This window comes from Pezoporus wallicus, unplaced genomic scaffold (assembly GCF_028554395.1).
Source record: "Pezoporus wallicus isolate ANWC-B61680 ecotype Strahan unplaced genomic scaffold, APGP_CSIRO_Pwel_v1 contig_747, whole genome shotgun sequence".
NCBI lineage: Eukaryota > Metazoa > Chordata > Aves > Psittaciformes > Psittacidae > Pezoporus > Pezoporus wallicus.
The window spans coordinates 2924275-2950255 of NW_026638457.1; the positions used below are offsets into that span (position 1 = coordinate 2924275).

Consider the following 25981-nt stretch of genomic DNA (forward strand, 5'->3'; position numbering starts at 1 on the left):
AAACTACACTTTTTAACTTTTAAAGTTAAGCTTAAATATAAGATAACATAAGCATAAATATAAGTATAAAAAAAGTTAAAATTTCATTTATTTTTTTATTAAAAACAAAATTCATAGTATGCATATCTGTCATGAGGAGTACAAGTAAAATTAGTTTCTAATAATATTATAATGGAACTTCTTTTATTGGACAATTCATGATGATAATAAATGTCAGAACTGAAAATTCTTAATTTCGTTTAGCTCTAATATATATTCTTCTATTCTCTGTTTCTAAGGACCATTCAGGGTGCAGCATAGCTTCTCTTGCAGGGAATTTCTCTGTGTAACTGAAAATTTGCTCTTCTTATTTTGTTTGTTTTTAATTTTGAGTCTAACCACAAATGATTCAATTGCACAGCACTTTGTGCACTTTTCTGAAAGAAAAGGACATCCTTTCAAAGGGTATACGGCCAGTACATCAGAAACAAATCATGTAATGTCAGATAACCATGTAGTCAATATTTCATGCATATTCTTTGCACTTGATGTAAATGATGATTATTTGAGATCTGACCCATAACAGCTGCTAGGCCACAGACTGACTTAAATCAACCCAATGAATTTTTTCTGGCCCATATTTTCTGCCAAGGCCTGTTATGACTGCTTACTCTTAAGGTACAACATAAGCAGACATAGGCCAAAAATACGTCTTATTCCCTTTGAAGCTATCACATCTCTATTTGGCATCATTATGCTGCCTCTCCTGCTGCTGTCCTGCCACTGCCTCTTCTGGGAATCTGATGTTGACAGGTGGAGACTCCAAATATGGGTATGTGTGATATGTTGATGAGCAGAGAAACGAAAGGATGATCAAAGATACTGCTTTACTGAAATGGGAGTGGAAACACTATCTCTCAAGTCAGAATTAGGCTTCCATATGTCAAGTGATGAAAGATCATAGAAAGTGGAATCAGATTTAATGGAAATTATGGCAAATTAAAATTAGTTGGTGGGTTTTTCTTTCGATCCACATCCTGCCTCACCAGAAATGCTCTCCTTCCTGCTAGTTTTGGGTTCTGACTCCTCTCAGGCAGAATTTATTATTTTTGGGTTCTTGACAGCACACAGAAGTTAAATATGATAAAGAACTTCAGACAGGCAAAACCTGAAATCCCTTCAGGTGATTTCTGAATTGTCTTCTGGCATAAATAACAACAATAAATAAAGTAAATGGTCCTCCAGCTGTTTTCTGGAAATTGAATTGCCACCTCTAGATACAAGTAATGTCTTTCAGAGCACTAATCCAGTGCACCACTGCAGTGAGAACATACAGGTAGGATTAGCACTGACACAGGAAGGGTCTATAGGCCAACCCTGATGCTATTTCCACATGAAAAAAAAAAAGTTCAGGAGGGCTGAACAGGCAAGGAAATAGGAAAACATAAATTCCATGTCAGAGAAAAGCTTATTTTATGAGAGCCCATGGAAGTGTATCAGGCCAGTAGACAATATTTTGTGGGCGATTTTCTTTTCCCTGACCTTCCATTCCTACAGGTGTCTCACTAGCCTAAGCACTCATCCTGTCATACGCAGCAACATCAGCCTGCTCCACACACCATTCCAGATGTTCAAACAATAGAAGTTATAGATTTCTAATTTTCAGGCAGCCTACTCAGGTTTTTATCATCATAAACATTAAATATATAGTGAAACCCTCTCAGAGTCCTCTTTTCCATGAAAAACTTTCACTGTATCAGCATTAGCAGCTTTCCTCTTGATTTGTGTCTTAACCATGAGAAAAAACATCTCAGATGCAGGCTACATTCTACTAAGAACATACGCATGCTTTTAAATCACTTTTATCTTACTTTTTCCTAATGTAATCCTGAAATGTAAAATATGTTCTTTTTATATTCGCTATTATAGGCAGAACAGATGGTGAAAGGCTTAGATTAAAGTAATACAGCATGTCCATTAAAATAACCCCTACTGCTGGTGACTCTTCACCAGATCAGGAGTTATGTTTACTATAAAGAGAGGTTTGCTTTGCCTTTGAATACACTGGAAGTTGTCAAAGCTTTAGGCTACAGGAAGAAATGAAAACAAAACAAAGGCTAAGGCTTACAAATTCAGTCTGATCCTGTTATCTTTAACCCATTGAGTTATATGGTCAAATAGAGGTGGATTATCTGTTTGTAGGAGTTATAAAATCAATTTACCTCCAAAATCAAGTGCATTTACATACATCTACTAGAGAAAGCTTTTACTTCCAAAAATTCATGCATGCTGTAACACATACCAAAGCCTTCATTCAACAGCTCTTAGGTACCTCGTTACTTGTATGTGTGACTTCATTTTACATATGTATAATCTTTATCCAATAAATAAATGAGATATGAATCAGTAAATGTGTATCCATATCTGACCACAAAGTATTTTCATTAGAGGCAGGCAAGAGACAGTTTTGAATATTTTCTTTAAACAACCATCATTAATGGAAGATTAAACTCCAAAGCAGTCGTTCAGATGATCACAATTAAAATGTTTTTCCAATCTTGTTGCTATTTCCTGTGTACAAAATAAATGAGGTCCAGGGATAGCTTTTTGGAAACACAACATAAATGAGGTCCAGGGCTAGGTCTTAGAAGCTCCTCACAATGATTACTATTATGGGGAAAGATTACAGGCATCTTTTAAACAACTCACAATTTCCTCTCTCTGTAAATCTCTATCGTCTTCTCTCCTGGTTTTTCACCTCCTCTGAGCTCTCCACCTCTAGTAGGACAGGGCTAGAAGATCACTGTTAAAAGTGTCTGGGCAAATCCTACAGCTGTGTCATGAATTTGCACTTCTCTCTGCTTGCCCTTCCCCAGTCTGAAACTGGTTTCATAGAATCCACTAGCCCACTGTACTAATGTCAGTGTTAATCAGATGTTGATCAATGCCTCTAATTTAATTAACTCAATTTTTGCTTGAAGAGTCAAGGGCCATACTGCACTATGTCTGCCTCTGCATAAGACCTGAGGAAAAACAGAAACATTAACACTATCTTAGGTGACCAAACCATCCATCTTTCACCCTAGTAGTAAACATTCTGCTGAAATTTTTGACATAGTTTTCAATCAGATTGCTTTCCTTGCTCATGTTGCTTTCCTGGGGGCACACACTGGCAAGGCAGAGGATTCTAAGTTATCACCCAGTTAAGCATATGACCCCCTTTTCTCTTCAAAAGTGAAATAAAGTAAGTGGCAAGGACAAGAGAAAAACAAGGGAAAAAAGAAGAAAAGAAAAAATAAATTTTAAAAAAAGAGAGAAAAAAAAGAAGGAATGAAAGTACATTTAAAATCTCCTAGGTGCCCTTAATTTTAAGGAATAATTTGCCCACTGACATTATTTTACTAATAAACTTCCTGCTTCCTTCCCTTACCAAAACCCAGACTCCTGTGGAAGCTCAGTTTTCAGGTGTGGCTTTTGAGTCACACGCTCATTCTCCACAACTAACTGGCAGATTACGTGGGCTTGAGACTGAGGGACACAGGCCATACCACCTGCTGCATGGTCTTCACAAGAGCTTTACTTACTCTTTCAACAGCTTATTCAGTGGTAGGAACAGATGAGAGGGATGTGAAGCCAAGCTGCCAGTGTTGCTTGTGGTGATATGCTACAATGAATGGTATGACTATTTTTCAAGATACTGGCAACTATCACACTGCTTCTTTTTGGATGGTGAAATCTGTGACTTTACTACCAGACAGCTGGCAATGAAAATGAAACTGGAACTAAACATCCTGAGCTTTCAGACCACAATCCCTGATAAAACAACAGTCTCAACACTGCACTGTCTGTTCAGGATTTTTTCCGGTGACAGAGAGGACAAGGAGATACTGATGAAAGTCACACTTTCAGAAACCAGATCAATGTGGGAGAATAACGGGTCTTCAGTTGGGATTGTCCTGTTAGCAAATGACTTCTGACAGAATTGAGTAAGGGGAGATGAAGGATAATTTCAGTAAACCAATGATAGTCATTTTAAAAATCTAATTTAGAGTTAATTGTACATATCTCTCCCAATTCTTTATAGCAGTTTTATTACAGTTGTTTGGTGTAGTGCATTCAAAAGAAAGGGTCTTCTTGAACAACCCACAGAAGTCCGCATGAACAAATGATTAATCAACAAGAGCCATAGCAACCTCTGGCAAAATTATATTCTTAAAATTAAGAATCTGAGTTCATATCTAGGAGCTCATTTAAATATTCCCTGTGCCAAAGGCAGATGTCATTTAACTGAAATTCTTACCCTTGGTACTTTTGAGGGTAAAAAGAAAGAAAACAAGGAAGATAGGTAGACGCACTGTACACCCTTAGAGCTCAGTTTTGAAAATATTGTACCTGCAGAGAAACTGTAGTCATCAAGGTCATTATCAATTAAATATTGACCTTGGACTCTTTAAAAAGTACATAGGTCTTTGATGTGACATCGTGAATGCATACATTTATATCTACTGTGTGGTGGCATAAGGACAGTAAGGCTGGCATCATTAGCAAACAATGGTTATTTCAACAAACAGGCTTATTTGAGCAGAAAAGTTGACAATGTATGCAAGTGCTATGGCACTGTCTGCAGAAATCATTTGTGCATATGCATTAGTTTAAGCTCCAGTTTACAGATCCAGTCAAGTCTGGTCCATTCTCCAAGCAGGGACGTATTCCTTACACAGAAAATGAAATCTGGGAAATTAGAGTCTACTGACACCAGTGGCTACCTCCTAGCGCTTTCATCCTTTCAAAGCTTTGTACGTAGGAAAGTTTTCTTGTTCCAGCTCAGCAAGTTAGCCTGTTGCTTTCCCTTCTCAAAACTCACTCCTTCTGACAAAGATTTCTATACTAAACTGCTGTCAGACATCTGGCAGCTTTCTAGAATGGTTGGAATTATTAAAGAGTGAGTAAGAAAAAGCAAGATTTCTCAAACGGCAAAACTCAAAATCCTCGCAAACCAAGCTTTTCAAAATCAGCATTTTCACATGTCCTTCTGTCCGCTCCTCATTAACCCTAAGACCTGTGCTTATTGTTGTTGATGATGATTTATTATGCATGCTGAAACATGAATGTTTCTAGCTCTTTTGAAACAAAGAAACATATTTCTGTCTCAAGATCTTATAACCTGTGGTTCTTTACTCCCTTTGAGTAACAAGTTCTGTGTGCCATTATAATTACTGAGGTAAAATAGCAGTCAAAATCAAGATATTAAAAAAGATTCAATTTTTTTTTTCAAAGACAACTACCTGTGGGTATGGTGATGTCCTTGATTTTGACTTTGTGCTCGAGAGGCGAGATTTGCTTCCCTTTCTATTATCCGTTATGGTTGGAGTTGAATTTGCGTATGAGAATGCCGGCTTGGTAGCAGTGACCTGATCCAGGGAGAGCTGTAGTCCTTTATATTCAGTATCCCTATATAAAAAGCAAAAGCGAAAAACAAACTCATGTCATATCTTAATGGGAAACATTCCTTCCTTCTTAGTGGGGTGTGGAAACAAAAGATATTTTTAAGGAAAAAGAATAAAAACTTCCTGAGCAAGTCAGTACATCCCCCTAATAACTTTAAGTAGTATAGCTTACTAAACAGTAGCACTATTTTTATACTGAAAATATGACTGCTCTTTGCATCCAACTGTTATCATCCTGATCTATTTTCTTCAGTAATAAAAAACATTGGGATGGAAAAGTCTGAGATTTGTATTACAGTTCTGCATTGGTCACATAGCTAAGCAGTAAATAGGATACATTTTCCTCAAAACTCTTCCAAATATGCAACTAAAAACTTAGCGTGTGTGTGTTCATGTATGTGTGGGGTGCACATAACATCCTACATAGATGACTAAATAAACCAAACAAATTGTTTTTTATGAAAACACTTTATCTTTAAGGTTGCATTTTTTGTTGTTTACAAGGTTCCAGGCAATTGGTGTAAATTTTTTAATTTTTCTTCTTCTATGAGTCTTGTGAGTGTTTATTCCTGTGTTTGAAGTTTCTTACACCATTTTACCAGCCACAGGAAACATCTAGAGAAATACAAGTCTTGTGATTTCAACAGTATTTCCCCCACTCACTAAATAGTAGAGGTTTTCTATGGGGAGCTAGATATGACAGCAGTTTGTGAAGTTCAGTATTAGTTTCTTTAAATTTTATAATGAATACATAAAAGTAAGGAAAACTGGTATTACTCACAATGTCTTACTAAGCATAACGAAGGCATATGCATTGGACTGCACTCCTCTGCACACATCTGCATATCTGCTGATACCCAGGGGATTAAGAAATGAGCTCTCCGGCTTTCATGTAGTCATAAGGAACCTATTCTGACAATGATTTATTAAAACAGAGCGAAGCAAATGTTTCTTCCTGACCTACCTACCTGGAGGAAAAGATGAAGGATTCATGGTTTTTTCTCTTCCTTTGTGTTAATCAGCAGAGAAATAAGAGAACAAGGGAAGAATAATGCTTCTCTTATGCAGTCAAGGAGGCAACATATTCATTCACACATTATTCCATGCTCCATCTAAACCTTTACTTATCCTTAATGAATTATATTAATAATAAATTGTTCATCCAGCTCTAATGACAATGTCTTGCTCTATAACCACACATATATTGATGCAAGCTATGACAGTATAACACGCTTTAGAAAGAAACTGCACCACAACCTGAGCCTATCACAGCTTAGTAGACCAAAATGCTTTCAGATAAAAGTCGGGGGCAGGAGGATAAACTTGATAAATCACTGAAATAAGTGAAATAGGATGGCTCTTTGAACAGCCACAGATAAACCTGCAGAGCAGACAAATTAATTCATGCCAGTTCTACACTATTTTTTTTCATCTGATTTGGCAATGCAGATAATGCATAGGTATCCATGTATACATACTGTGTGAAAACAAATCACTGGCATTAGAACTGTGCTGACTACACTGTTTCCAGTCCACAGTAGACAGAGATTGGCCAAGTATAGTTGATGTTTGGTAATGCAAAATTACTTCTTAATGAGTTAATTTCTTAAAATTTTGGCTTTAATACATATAGGCTTCTGTTATAATATTTGCATTTCAACTACCCTGCCTGCAGTGAAAGAATCTGAATATAGGGATTTGAATATACGGTATCTGTATATCATTTGCCAGGTAAGGCTCACCCATATTTTGAAAACATTAATCTTTTCTGTGGTTACCTTCAGAATTTCCATCCAGACACCTTCACCTGACATGCAAAGCATCTGTCTCCATGTTGTGGTTTAAGCCCAGCAGGTAACTCAGAACCACACAGCCGCTTGCTCTCCCCTGCTCCCAGAGGGATGGGGAGGAGAATCAAAAGAATGTAACTCCCAAGGTTTGAGATAAGAACAGTCCAGTAACTAAGGTATAACACAAACCACTACTGCTACCACCAATAATAATAATGATAAGGGAAATAACAAGGGGAGAGAATACAACCGCTCACCACCCACTGACCAATACCCAGCACAAACGAGCAGCGATCTAGCCCTTCCGGGTAACTGCTCCCAGCTTATATACGGGGCATGACGTGCTGTGGTACGTAATACCCCTTTGGCTAGTTTGGGTCAGGTGTCCTGTTTATTTTTCCTCCTGACTTCCCCTCCTCCCTGGCAAAGCATGAGACTCAGAAAGTCCTTGGTCAGAGTAAACGTTACTGAGCAACAACTAAAAACATCGGTGTTATCAGCACTGTTCTCAGGCTAAAAGTGAAAAACACAGAACTGCACCAGCTACTAAGAAGGAGAAAAATGGCTACTGTTGCTGAACCCAGGACACTCCATGACTGAATCCTACCAAATTATGTTATACAAAACATCAAAACCGAAGGATGTCAATTAATCTTTATATTTAACTACTATCAGTAGCATGAGATATTATCAATAGTCTTGAAAAAACTATCAGTATCATCCTGATATGCACAGTCCCTCTGACTATTTAATGATAAGAAAAGGAAGGTTCATGTGGTTTCCATGTTAGGTGCAGAAAATGTGTCTCCAGAAATGAAAATTAATCAAAACTAAGTAGATAAGCTGTTCAAAGCCTTAGGCATTTTGCTGGATAACCCATAGATGAGTACCCATGCCATTAGTTTCCCATCTCTGGTGTAAGCCACCCTGTAACAGTCTGATGCTTTTTCATGTCAGTGGAAGAGTTTCTAAAAATTGTACAAAACACCACCCCAGTATTCAGACAACAGACTGTCACTCCAACAGTACTTGCCTGCTGCTATGATCTGTGCAAAGGCCAAGCATTCCCATCATAGAGATTACACTGTACAATGCTTCTATGTCATGTGAATCTTAAAAAACAGGGGAACCAGGCTGCCGAAAACCTTGCATGTCATTATATGTTACCCTTCTAAGTCTTTGGTATCATTAGGGTGAGAAGTCATCCTCCCACACACTAGAATAAACACCCCAAGCTTTTATTTGCAGCCAATTGCTTAGACAGTGACATCATTAAACAAAGGATAAGAAAAATCTATTTGCAATTCTTGCCACTGAATGCCAAGTTTCCCCTCAGGAGAAAAAAAAATAAAATAAAATACAACTGCACTATCCTTAAAGATGAAACACCTGGACATTTTTGCATCACTGAGACATAATTCAATACCATCTTAACCTTATCCTAGCACAGCTACACTTCAGAAGAGCCAAGACAGACACCAGAACACCAAAAGTAACAGGCCAAGATAAATACCAGAAGTTTATTTAAAAAAAAAAAAAGGGAAAGGGGCAAAGAAAACACTGAGGAATCACTGTGGTCTCAGTGTCAGATGCATAAGATGTTCCAGCAAGAAATTAAAACTTTTGAGTAGATCCATATGCACTGTGAAGCAAAGCACTAGAGGAACCAGGGCTCCTAGTGGTACATAAACTACAGATGGAAATTCTGACAACTTCCGGGAGGAATTTGTAAAACTGCCACAAACCATGGAACTGTAATCTCCAGATTCCTGTTCTTGGACACCTGAATCCTTTATTATACAGTCCCAGCAACACAGTAGTATTGCATCTTGTGTTTTAGACATCATTCAAAAAAAGGTGGTAGATACAAGCCTCTTCCTCCAAGGTCCTCACCTGCAGGGTACCACAGGGATGCATACAATCTCCATCTATCTGCATGCGACTGCTGAGAGAGAGAGTGATATGCCATGTGTTCAATTGCTAACAGTATGTTGCTGACAATCTACTATTTATCTCATTTTCCGATGCAACTATCATCACTATAAAACATCAGAATAACTACAGGAAATTAGCTCTTAAATGAAAAACAGATGAATCAAACTGAATCCAGACAAGACCAAAGTGATGCTTCTTTGCAAAGGGAAATACATTGAAGACCTCCACCTTTTCATGATAGGAAACAGCCATTCTCTCCACAGTTGGGTTGAAATTCTAGGTCTTCTTTAACTCTTCAAAAAACTTGGATGCATGTGCTTTCAGCAGCATATGCTTTCAAAAACTTATTATTTCTCCTCTGGCTTGTTCCTCCCCACATATGAAAATCTGACTGGTATGGTCAATGTATCTGGCACCTACAGACTGGATTACCATGCCTCATTTTAAGCAAAAAGAAATCAGAAGGCAAAGCGTAAAATCCTCTTGCTACAACATGCTGCTTCCTATTTTCTTTTCAGATCTAACTCCAAAAGCGTTTCCCCTCGGTGCCATATCTCTGGATCTTCTAATGTCCATTATAAAGCTTGAGCCTAATTTTGAAAGCACTTATTGATGTACTAGAGCTAGCATCATGAAAAACCAAGGACCAATGTCTGTACCAACTGCACTTCCCTACAATAAAGCACCTGAAAGCTGAGTATAAAGCATTCTTTACTAAAAGGACCTAGATATAGAAAGCAGCATAGATGGAGAAGGACAAAGTCTGAAACAGAATAGCATTTGGAAGAGGAAGCCAATCTGTTTGCACATGGCTTGGATGCCAGCTGGATCTGCAGCACTTGTGTGGAGAGTTCCCACAATTCAGCTTTAGAAGACACTTTCTGCATACAGCCATTGAGAAAATGTACAGTATGAAATGTTGGCAACCATCTATCTAATGAATGTTTGAGGGAGATATAATGACTTATTAGCAGATAGACCCAAAAGAAGAACAGTAAGGGAGCACTACAAAACCTGAATTCTCAGCAAACAACAGAGCTTGCACAAACGTGGCAACTGAGCATATGGACATAGCTCACCATGCAACAGAAAAAAATGAGAGGGTGTTTATATGGCCTTTTTGAAGGAAAAAAAAATGAGGAAAGGGTGATTCAGAATTGCTATAAATAATGTTGGGAAGACTGGAATTAGTGACAGAGCCAATGAGACAGTATGGCCTAACTGTACAGAAAAAATAGGCTTTTTTGTAGTTATGTTTTTTCAAGTAACGGGGTGAAGTTTGGGACTACTTTGACCAAAATCTAAAAACTAAACTGAAACTAGACATTAACATTGGAGAACTAAAGGCATAAAAATTTTTGAATATACTGTTTCCCTACTTAAAGACATTGCTGCCTATGGAGCAGAAGAGAAATTAAGCCCTGAAAAATGTTTTCAAATAGAAAAAGCAACTAAACAGGATACATCTAGAGGGAGGAGCATAATAATGGTATCCATTAATAAAGAATGAATATCCAGATTCCAAAATAACTTAAGGACAACCAGATTCCACCAAAAGAACTTAAGGACAATCAGACTGAAGAATAGAGATCTTATGTAGCTACAGTCATAAGCAGTATAACCTTTAAAACAAGAAGAAACCCATCAAAAAATAAGAAAAAAATGCTTAGCCCATGGAAAACTCTGAAAAAGCCATGAGAAATAGCATCTTTTTATGTTAATACCACAACATGCCAGAAAGGAAGAATAAGCTATACATGCAGTAACTGAGAATATACAGATGACCAACAAAAAGACAGATGTTTGCAACGTCTTTAATTCCATTAAAAGACATTAAATTTAGACACCTTAAAGAAGATTCACAGAAATTCAGTTTTCATAGATGGAGTTATGGCATTGAATTAGAAATGTGCTGCTGTTCATTCTCTACAGCAGCAGTCAAAATTATTAGTATACAACTGGAAATAAATCTTACTCCTAGCCATCTTTCGATTGATAGTCTGAACAATATGCAGTGATCATAATGTCACCGGAAATCACATCACGTGAAGACTAAAAAGGCATCATATGACCACCTGAACCTGACAAATACTGTAACACATGTCATTCCTTACACATATTTAAGGAATTAATGAAGTAAAAACATTAGGTGAACTTAATGCGGTAGGTTCCTACATCATGGGTACAATCATTCATATGACAGAAGCAAAGTGGAAAGCATTGCTCACGCAAAAGAAAGCAAGGTGTAATTTTACTTGTTTGCACTATTATTTCTATTGAACACATAATACATGTTCAACATTTCCTCTAGTTTTACATTAAAAACATAAAAAGGCTCATATGCACTCTGCATTTCTTTTAGTTAAAAATAAGAAAAACTATATTTGACAGATTTTCTGCCAATCTAACAAAGCACAGAATAGAAATTGTGAAATTAAACTAAAGGTGTAATATCATTAATGCTCAATCTTTTTGCCGAGTTGTCGGAATTCAGTTATAATCAGCCATGAAGTCAGTAAAAGTCCGCCACTTCCTCATGCATGTCTGACTACAATACTTTTATATATAATTCTTCTTTTAAACAATACCTGCAACTTTTAGCACTTCCACGCTCCAGCTCATGCAACGCTAACAGAATGCCATTCAGCAAATGAATGAAAAGAGAGCAGATTCTGTCTGTTTGTCATCTTCATAGCTTTCTAAATCAGCAGATGGTACAACAAAACAGACAATTTCCTCATCTGCTGTGTTCTCTGTTCGTGTACAATGTGTCTCAGAAAGGTTTACAATGGCCTCAGTCTGCTCATGAGACTTGTCAGGAGAAGCAAATGCAATCCCTTTAGCATCTTCCAGAACCAGTGAAAATAAGGAGGTTTTGCTTAGCTCATACAGGAAGCCAAATTTCAGGACAAAGTGCAAAAAAAAGCTGTTGAACCTCACTGTTCATTATGAACCTACATTGACATTCAGTTGTGTGACCTCAGAGATACTCCCTGCCACAGTTTTCCAATCGGTCATTGGGCTGATGTTAGTAATCCTCCTTTCTGAAACTTCTCAAATGAAGTCCCATATAGGCCTGTCCTACTGCTCACCAAAGTAATTGGAAAGACCCTCTAGAAATCTTTCAAGCAGTTGTTTATCATCAGTACACTTAATGGTTAAGCAATGCATCTCCTTGCAGAAGTATGAGATCTGTATATTGGATCCCTTCATTAAGTTTCAGGCACTCATTTATATCCATAAATAGCATAAACAGTGGTAGCTGTTTACATCTTGTTGAGTCAAAGTTTACAACCTCTCCAGCCATGAAATTCACATACATGATATCGTGTTTCTGTATTAGCTTTTAAAGGCAGAGCAAACCAAACCAGAAAGTTTAATTAAATTATTTGATACATTCAGGAAAATTGAAGCACAAAGTTACCTATATTGATCATTTAACACAAATATCTGAGGATATCCCCTAGACAACTAGTGTCAGAAGTTTTATATTCCCTGATTGGTTTCTCATCTCAGAATGCAGTCATTTAACTGTCAGTAGGAGTTAAATAAAACATCCTGGCCTCTAGATAATCATGGTGTTGCAGAGGTTCCAGCAGTCTGAAGGTACAGTTTGTCATTCTCAACCACATGTCTAGCTACCTCTGGCTCCAAAAAGAGCCTTTTGTACTCTGTATTTGCCCTTATTTACCAGAGTTCCTAGATAAAAATATGTGCCAAGGATTTATACTGTTTGTGGATAAAATGCGAAAGATATCCAAGACTAACTATATATAAATATGATTTACCATTTTTAGTTACAGATAGGACTGAAAAAATGTTTTAAATAAACAAAATATGATGACCTGAGTTTAATTCTGTAATATTTATTTATACTGGGAGTGCTTTCTGTCAAATGAGAGGTGCCTAGGAGCAAAACTGGCTAAAAGTCATGTTTGATGTATATTTAGTGCTTGCCAAATTAGATGGAGAAATATATTTGACAGGAGTTTATAAATGTTTGCATATGTTAGAATATGCCTCATAATGAGAAATTTGGCTTAGAGAAACATAACCTGCAATGTCTTTTTTTTTCCAATGGCCATCACAAAATTAAGAATACTGTATCTGAATGCATGTTAAACCTTTCAGAACTCCTTGACTCACATTCATACTATTAGCCTTTATTAAGTTACTGTGGTGACTTCTTTGTAATCCTTTGTAGTTTTCCTTTATTTTAGATTCACCCGCACATTCAGAATAATACTTCTGAATAAACCAAAGGCCTGTTAAATGAGAGTTTAAAAAGTCTCTTTTTTTTCTTCCAACTACTCCCTTTCAACCACTCCATAAAAAAAAATTTCTCCTCAGTGCATCAGCATGTACACAGCACTCTTTTAGGAATTAATGCCATATAAACATAAGTTCTCACATATCCATGTAAGACAGTTTCCACTTTGCAGAAAGCCATCCTGACAACAGTGAAACATACTGCCGTTACAGAGGTAGGTTTTCCCATCTCAGACTTCTTAAGATTTTTATGGGTTAAAAAATATACCTTTAATACCAGTGACACTTTTAAGACACTGAACTAGTAGCCAAGTGATCTGGATTCGATTCCAAACCCTCCTGCAGATACTGATGCCACAGTGGACAAATCATGTATCATGAGATTTCAGCAAGCACTTGGCACTTGCCTGAGCTTACACTCAAGTCAGAGAGTGAGACTTTTACTTCATGTAGGGTCAAACTTACAGACACCACTGATCACTTATGAGAATCCCTACCTTAACTTTGCTGAACATTAGCTCTGAAAGAGAAGATAATAATGTGCTCTTGTAGGAAACACTTCTATGAAACATTGCTGCCTCGCCTATTAAGCTTTTTGTTGGAAGGAACGATCTCCCACTATTAATGCACTATAGCTAATGTTACTAAGCTAACTCTCAGCTGCAACCCCTGAATGCACATCTACTACAGATAACAAAAAAAATACATTTTATGACACCACTACTCACATCACCATTGATGCAAAACATGTTTTTATTATTTCAGCATCTCTATGTATTCAACACAAATGCTTTCAACTATGTCCTATACTATTTATCCTTCATTAAACCTCTTCTAGATAGTTAATCATTAATGATTTCTTTACAGCTGCTGTGCAAACAGTTCATTCATGCCTACAACATATCAAATTTCACAGACGTGTTCTTTAATTGGATTCATTTATTTCTAATCTAGTTAAGCCCTCACTACCGTAATGCTTGACCAAATATACATTAAACTCATTTATTTAAACTGCTAAAATAAATTTGAGATGTATTCTATGAATAAAAATACTTAATTGAATACATGTAATACCACTTGTTATTGTGTACCTGAGAAGAATTTACTGGAAATAGCACATTAGAGAGCTATATGATATCCGTGGACAAAAGGATTTGAGAGAATGCTGATGATTTTTTGGCAGAGATTATAAATTAACAGGCTTTTACATCCTAAGGATTTCCATAGCATATTAGGGTATGTAATAAGTAGAATCAAAAGTTGATCCTCATGATTTTCATGAAGGATGTTAGGTGTTTTAAATTTAAAATCCAGGAACTTTTTTAGAGCTAAGAGCCTCATACCAATCCTGTCCCCTCATGGCAAGGAAAAGCACTAAAAGGGCCAAGACACTGTCAAGATTCCACTATTATATCTTTTGTAGGTAACACTAACTGAAAAGTTGGTACAAAATTGTTCAGAAGCCACAAAAGACACTTTTGTAGTTATGGACTCCAAGTCATTTTATCTCCTCTATGGGGTTTAAGTACGGTCTTTAAATTTTTGTTTCAGACTTTTCTACCTAAAACTAGTAGTCTCAAACTCCATATTGGTGAAGAATCCTGTAATTTATGTGTTTCACCACTTACACTGAGAAGTGTCACCAAGAAAGATATATCACATTTCAGAGAAGTCACTGATAACACAGATTGCCCTGTGTATTAGAAAATACACATCATTGCATAATTATGCAGTAAATGCAGAGTATAAAAATGAGAATTCAACCTCATGCCATACACAAACCCCCATGTACAGACACTCCAAGTATTGTATATTCTGACCATCCCATCTGAAAACCTGAAAAGAACTCAGAGTGGCACAGAAAGGGAGATGGGCTTAGAACAGCCTGTGTATAAGGAACAATTAAGGAGATTCCTCAGGCTGATAAAAGAGATGTCTGGGTGAACAAGGTGAGTAAATTATGAGCAACATGAAGAAAATTAATCGGAAGCAGTTTTTTACTTTTTCTTCTAATGCAAGAAATATGAGCTATGAAAGGAATGAAAAAGTGGTATTTTCACAACACGAGGCTTTTTTAACATATTCACTTAAACTAGGCAAAAGCTCATATGCTTTCAAAAAGTAAGCAGGTTAACTTGTGGGGAAAAAGAAACACAGAACATTGATAACTAATACACTCAAAGATCTCATCTCTTTCAAGGAAGACTTTTGAACTTCTTGAAGACTGTGACAAAGTGATAGGGAAGCATTACTGCATGCTTGTTCTATTTTTAAACTCTTTCCAAAGTATTTGCCGTAGTTACTATCAGTATGTGTCTGATCTTGTATAGCTGTTCTTATGTTACACTCTATGCTGCAGTACTTAAGCAATTTTATACTTCAACTCCTTTGAAACTGGGCAGTAAAGAGTGGTTCTAACAACTTTCTATTATTATTTTTAATAATTTACTGTAAAAATTAATTTACTGATATTTCAGATTTTATCAACTCCTCTATGTTCCCCATAAACCTTTTGTTGTGCCAAGCTTCCTAGTATCCTAAGATAAACAATTAAAAAAATTAGTTAACTTTTCTGCAGTGGCTTTCTGGATAAGCGTCTGTGATCTGTGAGTATTTCTTCGGGAAAAACAATGTGTTTAAAAAAGGTTTACTGTTCATTCTGTTTGCTCATCCTTAGGAAATTTCTTATCTGCATGCTTCATAACATACTAGCCCACCCTTCCAACCTGCTTTTCCTGATCAGCTGCCAAGCATAGTGAAGAACCCTGTTGAATCCAAAAGGATTCATGAGCTCCATCTGGTGAGGAGGTCCCATTTACAGCAGACCATTTTAGAATCATAGAATAGTTAAGGTTGGAAAGGACCCTAGGATCATCTAGTTCCAACGTCCCTGCCATGGGCAAGGGCTCCTCACATTAAACTATGTCACTCAAGACTCCGTCCAACCTGGCCTTCAACACCGCCAGGGATGGAGCATTCACAACTTCCCTGGGCAACTCATTCCAGTGCCTCACCACCCTCACAGTAAAGAGCTTTCTCCTTATATCCAATCTAAACTTCCCCTGTTTAAGTTTGAACCCATTACCCCTTGTACTATCACTACAGTCTCTAATGAAGAGTCTTTCCCCAGCATCCTTATAGCCCCCCTTCAGATACTGGAAGGTCTCCACGCAGCCTTCTCTTCTCCAGGCTGAACAGCCCCAACTTCCTCAACCTGTCTTCATACGGGAGGTGCTCCAATCCCCTGATCATCCTTGTGGCCCTCCTCTGGACTTGTTCCAATAGTTCCATGTCCTTTTTATGCTGAGGACACCAGAACTGCACACAATACTTCAAGTGAAGTCTCACGAAAGCAGAGTAGAGGGGCAGGATCACCTCCTTCAACCTGCTGGTCATGCTCTTTTTGATGCAGCCCAGGATACGGTTGGCTTTCTGGGCTGCGAGCGCACACTGCAGCTGGCTCATGTTCAGTTCCTCATCAACCAACACCCTCAAATCCTCCTCCACAGGGCTGCTCTGAATCTCTTCTCTGCCCAACCTGTAGCTGTGCCTGGGATTGCCTCGACCCAGGTGTAGGACCTTGCACTTGGCATGGTTAAACTTCATGCGGTTGGCATCAGCCCATCTCACAAGTGTGTCAAGGTCCCTCTGGATGGCATTCCTTCCCTCCAGTGTATCAGCCGAACCACACAGCTTGGTGTCATCGGCAAACTTGTTGAGGGTGCACTCAATCCCACTGTCCATGTCACCGACAAAGATGTTGAACTAGACGGGTCCCAACACCGATCCCTGAGGGACACCACTCGTTACTGAATTCCATACTCTATGCGTGCGACCATCCAGCCAGTTCTTTATCCACCGAGCGGTCCATCCATCAAATTGATGTCTCTCCAATTTAGAGACAAGGATGTCATGTGGGACAGTGTCGAATGCTTTACACAAATCCAGGTAGATGACATCAACTGCTCTACCCCTGCCCATCAGTTCTGTAGTCCCATCATAGAAGGCCACCAAATTGGTCAGGCAGGATTTCCCCTTAGTGAAGCCATGCTGGCTGTCACCAAGCACCTTGTTGTTTTTCATGTGCCTTAGCATGCCATCCAGGAGAATCTGCTCCAAGATTCTGCCAGGCACAGAGGTGAGACTGACTGGCCTGTAATTCCCTGGGTCACCCATTTTCCCCTTCTTGAAAACAGGGGTTATATTTCCCTTTTTCCAGTTGCTGGGAACATCATCTGACTGCCATGATTTTTCAAATATTTTCTCTTTCATCAGATTATTTCTTTATTGTCATGAGACTTCCACCATCCTCACAAGAAACAAGACTTTTCTACAATGAAAGTCCTTCCAATTCACTTGTCCAGAGTTCCTCAGCTTTGACAAAAGCTGGCAAAGTGACAGCATTTTGCTCCTGAGGACCACTGTGTGCCATTATCTGCCCACAAAGCAAGTAACTGTCATAGGATACTTGATAAATACTTTTCAACTGAACTTTGTTCCTTTTGAATCTTAGAGGCAGTAAGGGGAGGAAGGCAGACAAGGACTTGCAAGTGGGTTTTGGCATTTGGGGAGAATGGCTTTTTTTTTTTTTTTTTTTTACAAATGAATATACCTGTTTTCTCATTTCCTTATTTGTACCTGAGATAGATTGCCTTTTAGCTCTTTCCCACTCACAGGCAAACATCTACTTCATTCAAATCCTGCTCACATTACTTGTCACTTGAGTCTAAGGATCTGTTCATATTGAACTTTCCCTTGGTCATCCACCTTTAATAAGACATACAATGTTCATGTTAATGAAACAGGAGACAAGTAGCAAGAAAAGCCAGTATCATGAGGCTATAAGATAACACACAATATTCAGTTTTATACTTTCCTGGTAATCACTAATTCTGCCTCCTCAAAGTATATGTTAGATATGGTTAGACTTGGTAAGTGGGTCCATTAAATGTTAAAAGTGATAGAAGATAACCTACTTGACTACCTTGAACTTCTAGGCCACACAGTAAGTTAAACCACTGTACACTGCATAACTACTGCTGACCCTATGCTTTCTATCAAATTCAGTAAAAAGATACTTTTCTAATGGTAGTTATTTTTTTCTGACAATATTCATAATCACAACTTTTCGTTAACAAACAGTTCCAGAAATGCATGCTCATGTAAAAATACAGTTTATGAAACTGAAGAATAAGTGTCCAGTGTGTTGAATGGTTGTAGGTAGTTAAATATTTACTAGGCATATCTAAAATTTCTGAACGAATAAATTAAACTCATTTAATAAAACACAGTAACATCTAGCTATGCTTTCGTTATACATTTAAATCTATCATATGACTAGCACCTTTGCCCTCTAGGTCCTTGCTTTTACTAGGGCAGGCAGGGATCTTTCGTGGCTTTAGCCACTCTGTTGTCGCTGCTTCACATGCACATTTATTCAAAGTTTCTGAATGCCTAGAAGTGTCTCTGACCAGGCTGCTCTGTGTTCCCATATAGGTGATCACAACATACATGGAGATCAACTCCACTGTCAGCCTACGACAGTCCTCAGACCAACACTACAGCTAATTTGCTGCTGAATTAACTGAAAATTTGATCTGCTTTGTGTTGTGAGCCTGGAATATCATAATGTATGAGATTTACTGTGCTTGCAGTGACCAGTTTTGCAGCACATACACAGCAACTCCAGGGTATCACGCCGCAGTGTGCACCTTGTCTCCTACTGCTTTCTTGAACTCACTATATCATAATGGAAGGCCTAATTGCATAACCCATGTTAAGTTACAGAGCTGTAGTCACACAGACACACAGTTTTCTTTGGACTCAAGCCATGTTCCCACCCCCACTGATGGTTTTCACCAGCTAGAAAGCACTGAGGAGGCTGATCATCTTTCGGAAGATGACATATTTAACTCTCCTAACTAGAAACTTAGAATCAACAGAATTATTTTGGGGCACAAGGTGCAGCAGCTTGGCTGTGAGTGGGAGGATGCTATCAAGCTATTTATCCCCAAATCCAGCCTTTACTTGAGCAAACATTCTACCAGGATATGCCTCATGAAGCAGTTATGAGAGATTATTATTTTGTTCTGTGTGCGAAACAGTCTTTGGAAGCAGCAAGAGAAAAATAGCTTGCAATGCCTTTGGGTGGATTTCAGCTAACCGGGGCCTAAGAGAGTTTTCTATAGCAACAGCCCAGGCTACTAGCTGCCAAACTTAGTACAGGGATGATCAAAGCCACAGGCTACTTGGGAATAGGCTGCCTTCAGGGCAGACCATTCATGCTTGCTTCCTAACTCACAGCAGAAATGTAAGAAAGCTGAATATTGAATGGGTTAAAGGATCTTCCCTCAAGATTGTGTCAAATTATGCACACAATGCTAGGGATACAGCCAAACTTTAGTTAGCCAAGCATTTGAGTTTCCATATCGACACTAAAACTTCAGCAGATAATAGCTGTTGTTCTCAACATTGCTACCCCCAAGGTTTAGACATAGGGGTTTGTAGCTGAAAAACTATGGCTGTTCTTTATTTGGCCCCAATTCAACACAGTATCAAAAGTGTCCTTCAAGTCATCTCTGTTTGGCAAAGCCAAGGAATATTCTTATTCTTGAACATGTGCCTAAGGGTTTGTTTGAGGTTTTTTTATTTCAAAACTGAATTCACTAGGACATAATCATGTACTGAAAGTTACGTCTAAGCACTTTTAGAGCCTGCCATGTGCTCAAGTGCTAGTAAATCAGGGCTTCTGCAATTTAATTGCACTAAGTGGATGATAACAAAAGACAACAACAGGAATAAATCGTCTAACTGTGCTAAAGATCATGTGATTGACTCCAGACTTCAGCCATCCTCAGCCTTCAGAAGGGTCGAATGCTATATCCTTGTTCACACAGAGTGATGCCTGCCTCCATAAATAGTGTCATCAAAGTGAAAGGGGCTGCCTCTGAAGTAACCTACTGAGTATGAACATGTGTGCTGGAGCCTGGCCCATGCTGTAAAGTACAAAAGAGAGGTGAGGGAAGGAGAATTAGATTTTAAACAGATACTTGCCACTGTTGAATGGACAAAGGAGATTTATTTGTTAACACTTAATTTAGGCCATGTGGAAATGCCACATTTGTGTGTGTATGAATAAAAACTAGCAAGAACATTATACTGTAGAGGGAAGAGCTTACTTCAGAAGCAGTTTAGTAACTTGTCACACCTGTTGTATCTCATGATAATTACAGTGAAACAACATTGGAATCACAGCGCTACTGAGATGGAGCACAAAGTAACAAAGGCAAACATGCAATCCATTAAGGAAACAGAAGTAGAGCTAGTAAAATTGTAAACCTGCTTAGGACCACACTGTTGCTGTTATGAGTAGGAGCCGGTTCTGCATCCAGTTTGCGCAGAGTATTGAAAGGGTGGCAGCACGGAGAGGAATACTTCGGTAGACGTTTCACTGCTTGTCCTGCCTCTTATGCACAGCCACTGACATAATCCATAAATGACAGAGAAATGTGTAGTAAAACTAGCAGATGCTCTCCCAAATGCCTAGCTTGTCTTCAGCTTTCTGAACTGTCACAGAGCAGTGATCATAACCCTAAACTCCTACGGTCTTTCCAGCTCTTCTGTGCAGGAGGACCACAGGGGCTGATCCCCAAAGGGACTGAAGCACCCAGCTGCTGTAGTGGTGTTCACAAGTCTCATTCATGCCATTCAGAGTGCAGAAGGGCAAAGTAAGGATAAAGTGTGAACAACCTTCCTAGCAGGAACAGCTGTGCTACAGTGTACAGCCCAATGCTTCGATATAGTGAAATCTGTGGTAGTTTACCTTAAACTGTGGCATTTTGGGAGTAAAAGTCCCTGGAGCTGGCCCTGTAACTTTCATCAGTGGAGCAAGGCAAACAGCTGGAGGTAGTAATTGCTTCAGCCATTGCCCCTGCTGAATGTGTCTCAATCCCAGACAATCATTTTACAAGATCTGTAACTTTTGAGAGGAGGGAGTTTCCAAAGGCCTGAAACAGCCAGCACACTGAATGGGAAAAGGATGAAGTAGAAGGCATTTTCTTCCTTGAAATAGAGACACCTATTAGAAATCTTGAATTTCATGATGTGTGAGACTATCAGTATGCACATATTTAAACTAATGATTGCTTTTAGTTTGGGGTTTGTATCTTTTTCTCCTGTAGACCTGAGCTGCAGTCCTTTAATACTTACTCTAGCAAATAAAACTTTCTTCATATGAGCAGCAACTGTAGACTCCAGCCCACAGTTTTAGTGCCTTAGCCATTACAGTCACCTGGTTTAAATACAAGCATAGAAATTTGGAGTGAATTAAACAAATGGTAGCTAAGAAAGTCTCTACACGAACAAAGAAGAACTGCAGAAACGTATTGTGGACACCTGGAAAAGCCTGTCTCCTATTGGCAAGAAATATATAAACAATGTTCCAGGGAGACAAGTCTGTAATAAAAACTAATGGTGAACAAACAGAATACTGCAGTGAGTAGTTCAAGAGGAATCCTTTTATACTTTTTGAGACATATGCTTCCCAAGCATTTTAATTTATTAAAACAATTCCTCTCTATATTTTCATTGGTGATTCAATCATGTGAAATATGCTTTCCAGTCTTAGGAAAAGTACACTGCAAATTGCACAGATAAATTGAAACCCAGTTCTGTGCACAATTCAGTAAGTGGCAAAATTCCCATTAGTACAGAGAACTATAAAGGAAAAACAGAAGGTAAAATTTAATTGTACTGTTTACAACTACTTAATAAAAAATACATTATCCAGTTTATGTCTCTAAGCCTTACCTTGAGTATAAAGTGAGGTGGCTAAGCTTACTCATACAACTAGTTCCACTCATAATATAAGAGCAAGATTATTTCTGCAAGTAATAACTTTCACAGTGTATTCACTATCCTACACACTCCATCACACACTTCAGAGGTACAAGAGACCATGTATCTACATGTGACTGAGGAGAGGACTCTGGCAATTCCAAATAGGCCAATTTGAGAGAAACACTTTAGAAAGATAGGCCTGTAGGTGTGGAAATATAATTTGTGTTTTCTCCATTGACTCTGACCTCATGTCTCAGAGATAGATCAAAATGAGGATTTCTATGAACAGCTATGAAAATACTTCATTGTAACTATCCAAAAATATGGGGAGAGCTTTTTTCCACCTGAAGGACAGATTTCCCTAAAGGCCACTTAATACGCCAGGGAAGACTGTCTTTAAGGGTCTGAGACATCATACGTAATGAAACCACACTGCTTATACAGTCATTTTAAATCTGGTCATACACAAAGTTATATAAATAGTAATAATAATTTAAATATTAAGTGTGCGGATACAATTAACAGTTAATTTATTCTAAATTTCATTTACCACATCATTAAGTAAAACATTTGGCAATATGGCAGTTATTTGAAATAATCTTTCAAACTGCACTCAATTTATGCTTTTAATCAGCCAGTTACATAATGCAATGTGAAGAGGTAACTGGAACTACATCATATACGTACTGTGTCATCAGAACAGAGATTAGTTACAATTAGGTAACTAATCCCTGTTATCCAGGTACATTACCACTATTGCTATTCTTTTAAATGCTAAAGGACAAGGAAATATATATAGAATATCTTCCTTAGCTTTCTCTGGGGACAAATTATTGCAATATTTGCTCATGCTCAAAAAGTCAAAGGATTTGCACTGTGCATTATCCATTTGTTTAAAGGGAGGGTGTTTGCAATCTAAATATAAACTTCAACAGTTGCATCCTCTATCAGTTGACTCATACTTGAGTCTCCCTCAGTGATAAACATGCACAGCTAATAATCAATGATAATGTAACTGTGTGTACAGAACAAATAAGAAAGGAAAAAATATTCTTTGTCTGTACTCACATATGCCAAGCAGAATACAAAGATCAAATATGTGCACTTTACAGATGGAGTCCTTAAAGGTCATTTATATTAATTTTTGACACACTGCTATTATAAAAAAAATAACCTTTCCTCTTGTTTCTCAAATGCCCTTGCCACCATACCTACTTAGCAGTTTGGCACTTGCACCACTCAGTGCCTGCTCCTTTAGAAAACATCAAAGCACTCGGGTTCCTCTCAATAGTGAGCAAAAAGTTCCTCAGCCCACAAGCAAACAAAACAAAAAAACTCATGGGGCTTTCCCTGAGTGAAGAAGTACTGTGTGAGGGAAGCAGGGACTCAGCAGGTCAAATCTTCCAACGCTTTTGCTATTTTTAGCAGGAGGGACCAACATTTCTTATTTCCAAAGGAATCTTTGGCAACAGGCTTACCACCTCTCAAGCTCTAACCCTACAATCCTGAGCACTTGTTTGCACCTCTTTCTCCTCAACTTCCATACCCCAAAGTTGATGTGCAAAGGTTTGCCTTTCTCCTTCATGAGCATCTTTTTCTTCCCCAGATTTACACTGGGATGCAGCAGGCAATGCCAGGCCTCTGTCACGAGCTGCATCTGCTCCAGGTGCTGAGCAGAAGATTGGAGGGAACCCACAGCACACACATATATTTCAGCTGTTCCTAGCTTACTGGAATAATCCAGTGTCATCCTTAAGGAACTGCAGGAGCTATAGAAGTTATACCAGCATAAAGTATATTTAACATCTGCAGATTTCGAGCGCTACAAGGCCTTTATTCAGCCCTCCTGGAGTGGAGTCTACCTCATACCAGAGGAAAACAGCAAGTCCCCATAACCTCTCATTTTCCCCTGTATTTTCACCACCTACCTTCCACATCTGAGTTCTAACTCTGAATAGCTCATTAAGACAATTAATGAAGTTCAGCATCCCCCCCCCCCCCCCCGCCTGACTCTCCCACCTTCCCCAGCAGCTCTCCTCTGCCCCAGATTATCCACCTCTGAAATTGGTGGCTTCTCACTTTTTTAAAAATTAGCCCTTTCTCTGCTTCTCATTCGTTTTTACAAATGACAGGCCAGAATAATAATAACAGGAATAAGAACAATATAGTTGACTCTCCATCCATCCCCTAAACCCAGGGCAGTGACTTCAGCAGCAGCAGAAGCAAGCAGGACTCTATTTCTTCTTCTGCAACACTCTGATGAAGAGCCGGGCAGGCTTGATGAGACACCGAGGACCTGAATGTCCCAAAACTCGACTTGAATGTGGTCCCTGCATTGCAGCAGCCGGCAGCACATGACAGTTGCTGCAGCCAGTGATGGACCTCTCAGCGTTTAGTATCCTCATGTTTAGCCAGCCTGGCTCCCTCCCTGCTCTCCTGCCATCCTTCTCACTCGAGGCAATTACTCGAAGAGCGCAAGGGGAGCCTTACACCGAGATGTAATGAAAGCGTGCCGCAGTGTAACTACATTCTCCAGGGGAAATCTTGAAAGAACAACTAAAATCCTCCTACGTGTCTGCCTGGCTGAAACCAGGTTTAAATTAACCTGCTTCTTAAAATCCATACATATGCACCAAAATACAAAGATGCTGCCTCCAGCGAAAAAGCCACGGAGACGGAGGAATCGCTCTGCTGTGGTACGGCTCCTGCGCCGTTCTACGCGGGAGGGGAGGAGACACCCCCCCATCCCGGGGCCACCTCCCAGTCTGCGGGGATTAAATCCCTCCGGGGTGTGGAGCGCGGCGCACTTGAGCTATGTATGGCTGCGAGGGGAGAATGGGTCACTGGCAGCCACCCCAGCTGGGGTGTCGCAGTGACGGCCGCGCACTGATACGCGGGCAGGGACGGGGTAGGGCCGCACAGGGTGCCGCCGTCCCGCTGCTGGAAAACAGCTCCGAGGGGGGTTGTCTGTCCGGCCCCATGGGATACGGGTGTTCCCTGCCTGCTGTGACGGCCGGGAACAGATCGAGCCGGATTCCCGACCGACTTTAAGCAGATCCGATGGGATGTTTCGTTTCCACTAGGGTCATTTGAGGTAGGGATCCGTGGTTGATGTTAACGCTTTTGGGATTAAAGCAGAGGGAAACAACCGATAAACTCAGGTGCTCACAGAAAAGCAGGTAGTGTTTCTTGTGCAAAACCCCTCTAAGGTGCTAGTTGCCTTTGGGTTCCTTGTTTCCTACACAGACTTCTGTCTTTGCAGTTTCCCGTTCACCTAAGACAAGTGCTTTGTGCTTCACTGAGCAGTATAAACAGAGAAAAATAGAGAGGGGCTGGTACAGGGGAAATGGGCATATAGCTGAAGCAGAGGTAATGATGCCTCTCCTCTGCCCATCTGCATACTTGCTGGGTGAATGCTGGAGTGTTACGATGCCGCCCCCAGCATCCCTTTTTAAAGTGAATTGAAGGTATTTTCTTTAAAGGGGAAATCTCTGTTTACTCCCTACACCAGAGTGCTAACCCAAACGCATGCTTCCTTATGCAGGCGCAATAACCTCTGCCCATTAATCTGAGAGCACGATGCCCCTACGCACCAAAGTGATTACTTCCGAGCAATGCAGGCCTCTTCCTGCCCTACCAGCTGCGCCTGTACACATGCCCAGAGCCTGGCCACCTCAGCTTGGGAAGCACGTCCTGAATTGGGCTTCCAAATCACTCGCCACC

The 25981-nt window shown here is 39.3% G+C and overlaps 1 protein-coding gene across 5 annotated transcripts in view; it reads right to left on the reverse strand.

Annotated features, from left to right (window-relative positions):
* Nucleotides 1–25981, reverse strand: part of SIM1 (SIM bHLH transcription factor 1) — a 49818-nt gene that overhangs the window by 6256 nt on the left and 17581 nt on the right. For all 5 annotated transcript variants that reach the window (XM_057410854.1, XM_057410855.1, XM_057410857.1 and 2 more), the window contains one exon: nucleotides 5265–5430. In XM_057410854.1, the coding sequence (XP_057266837.1) occupies nucleotides 5265–5430 (166 nt within the window). The remainder of the gene's footprint in view (nucleotides 1–5264; nucleotides 5431–25981) is intronic.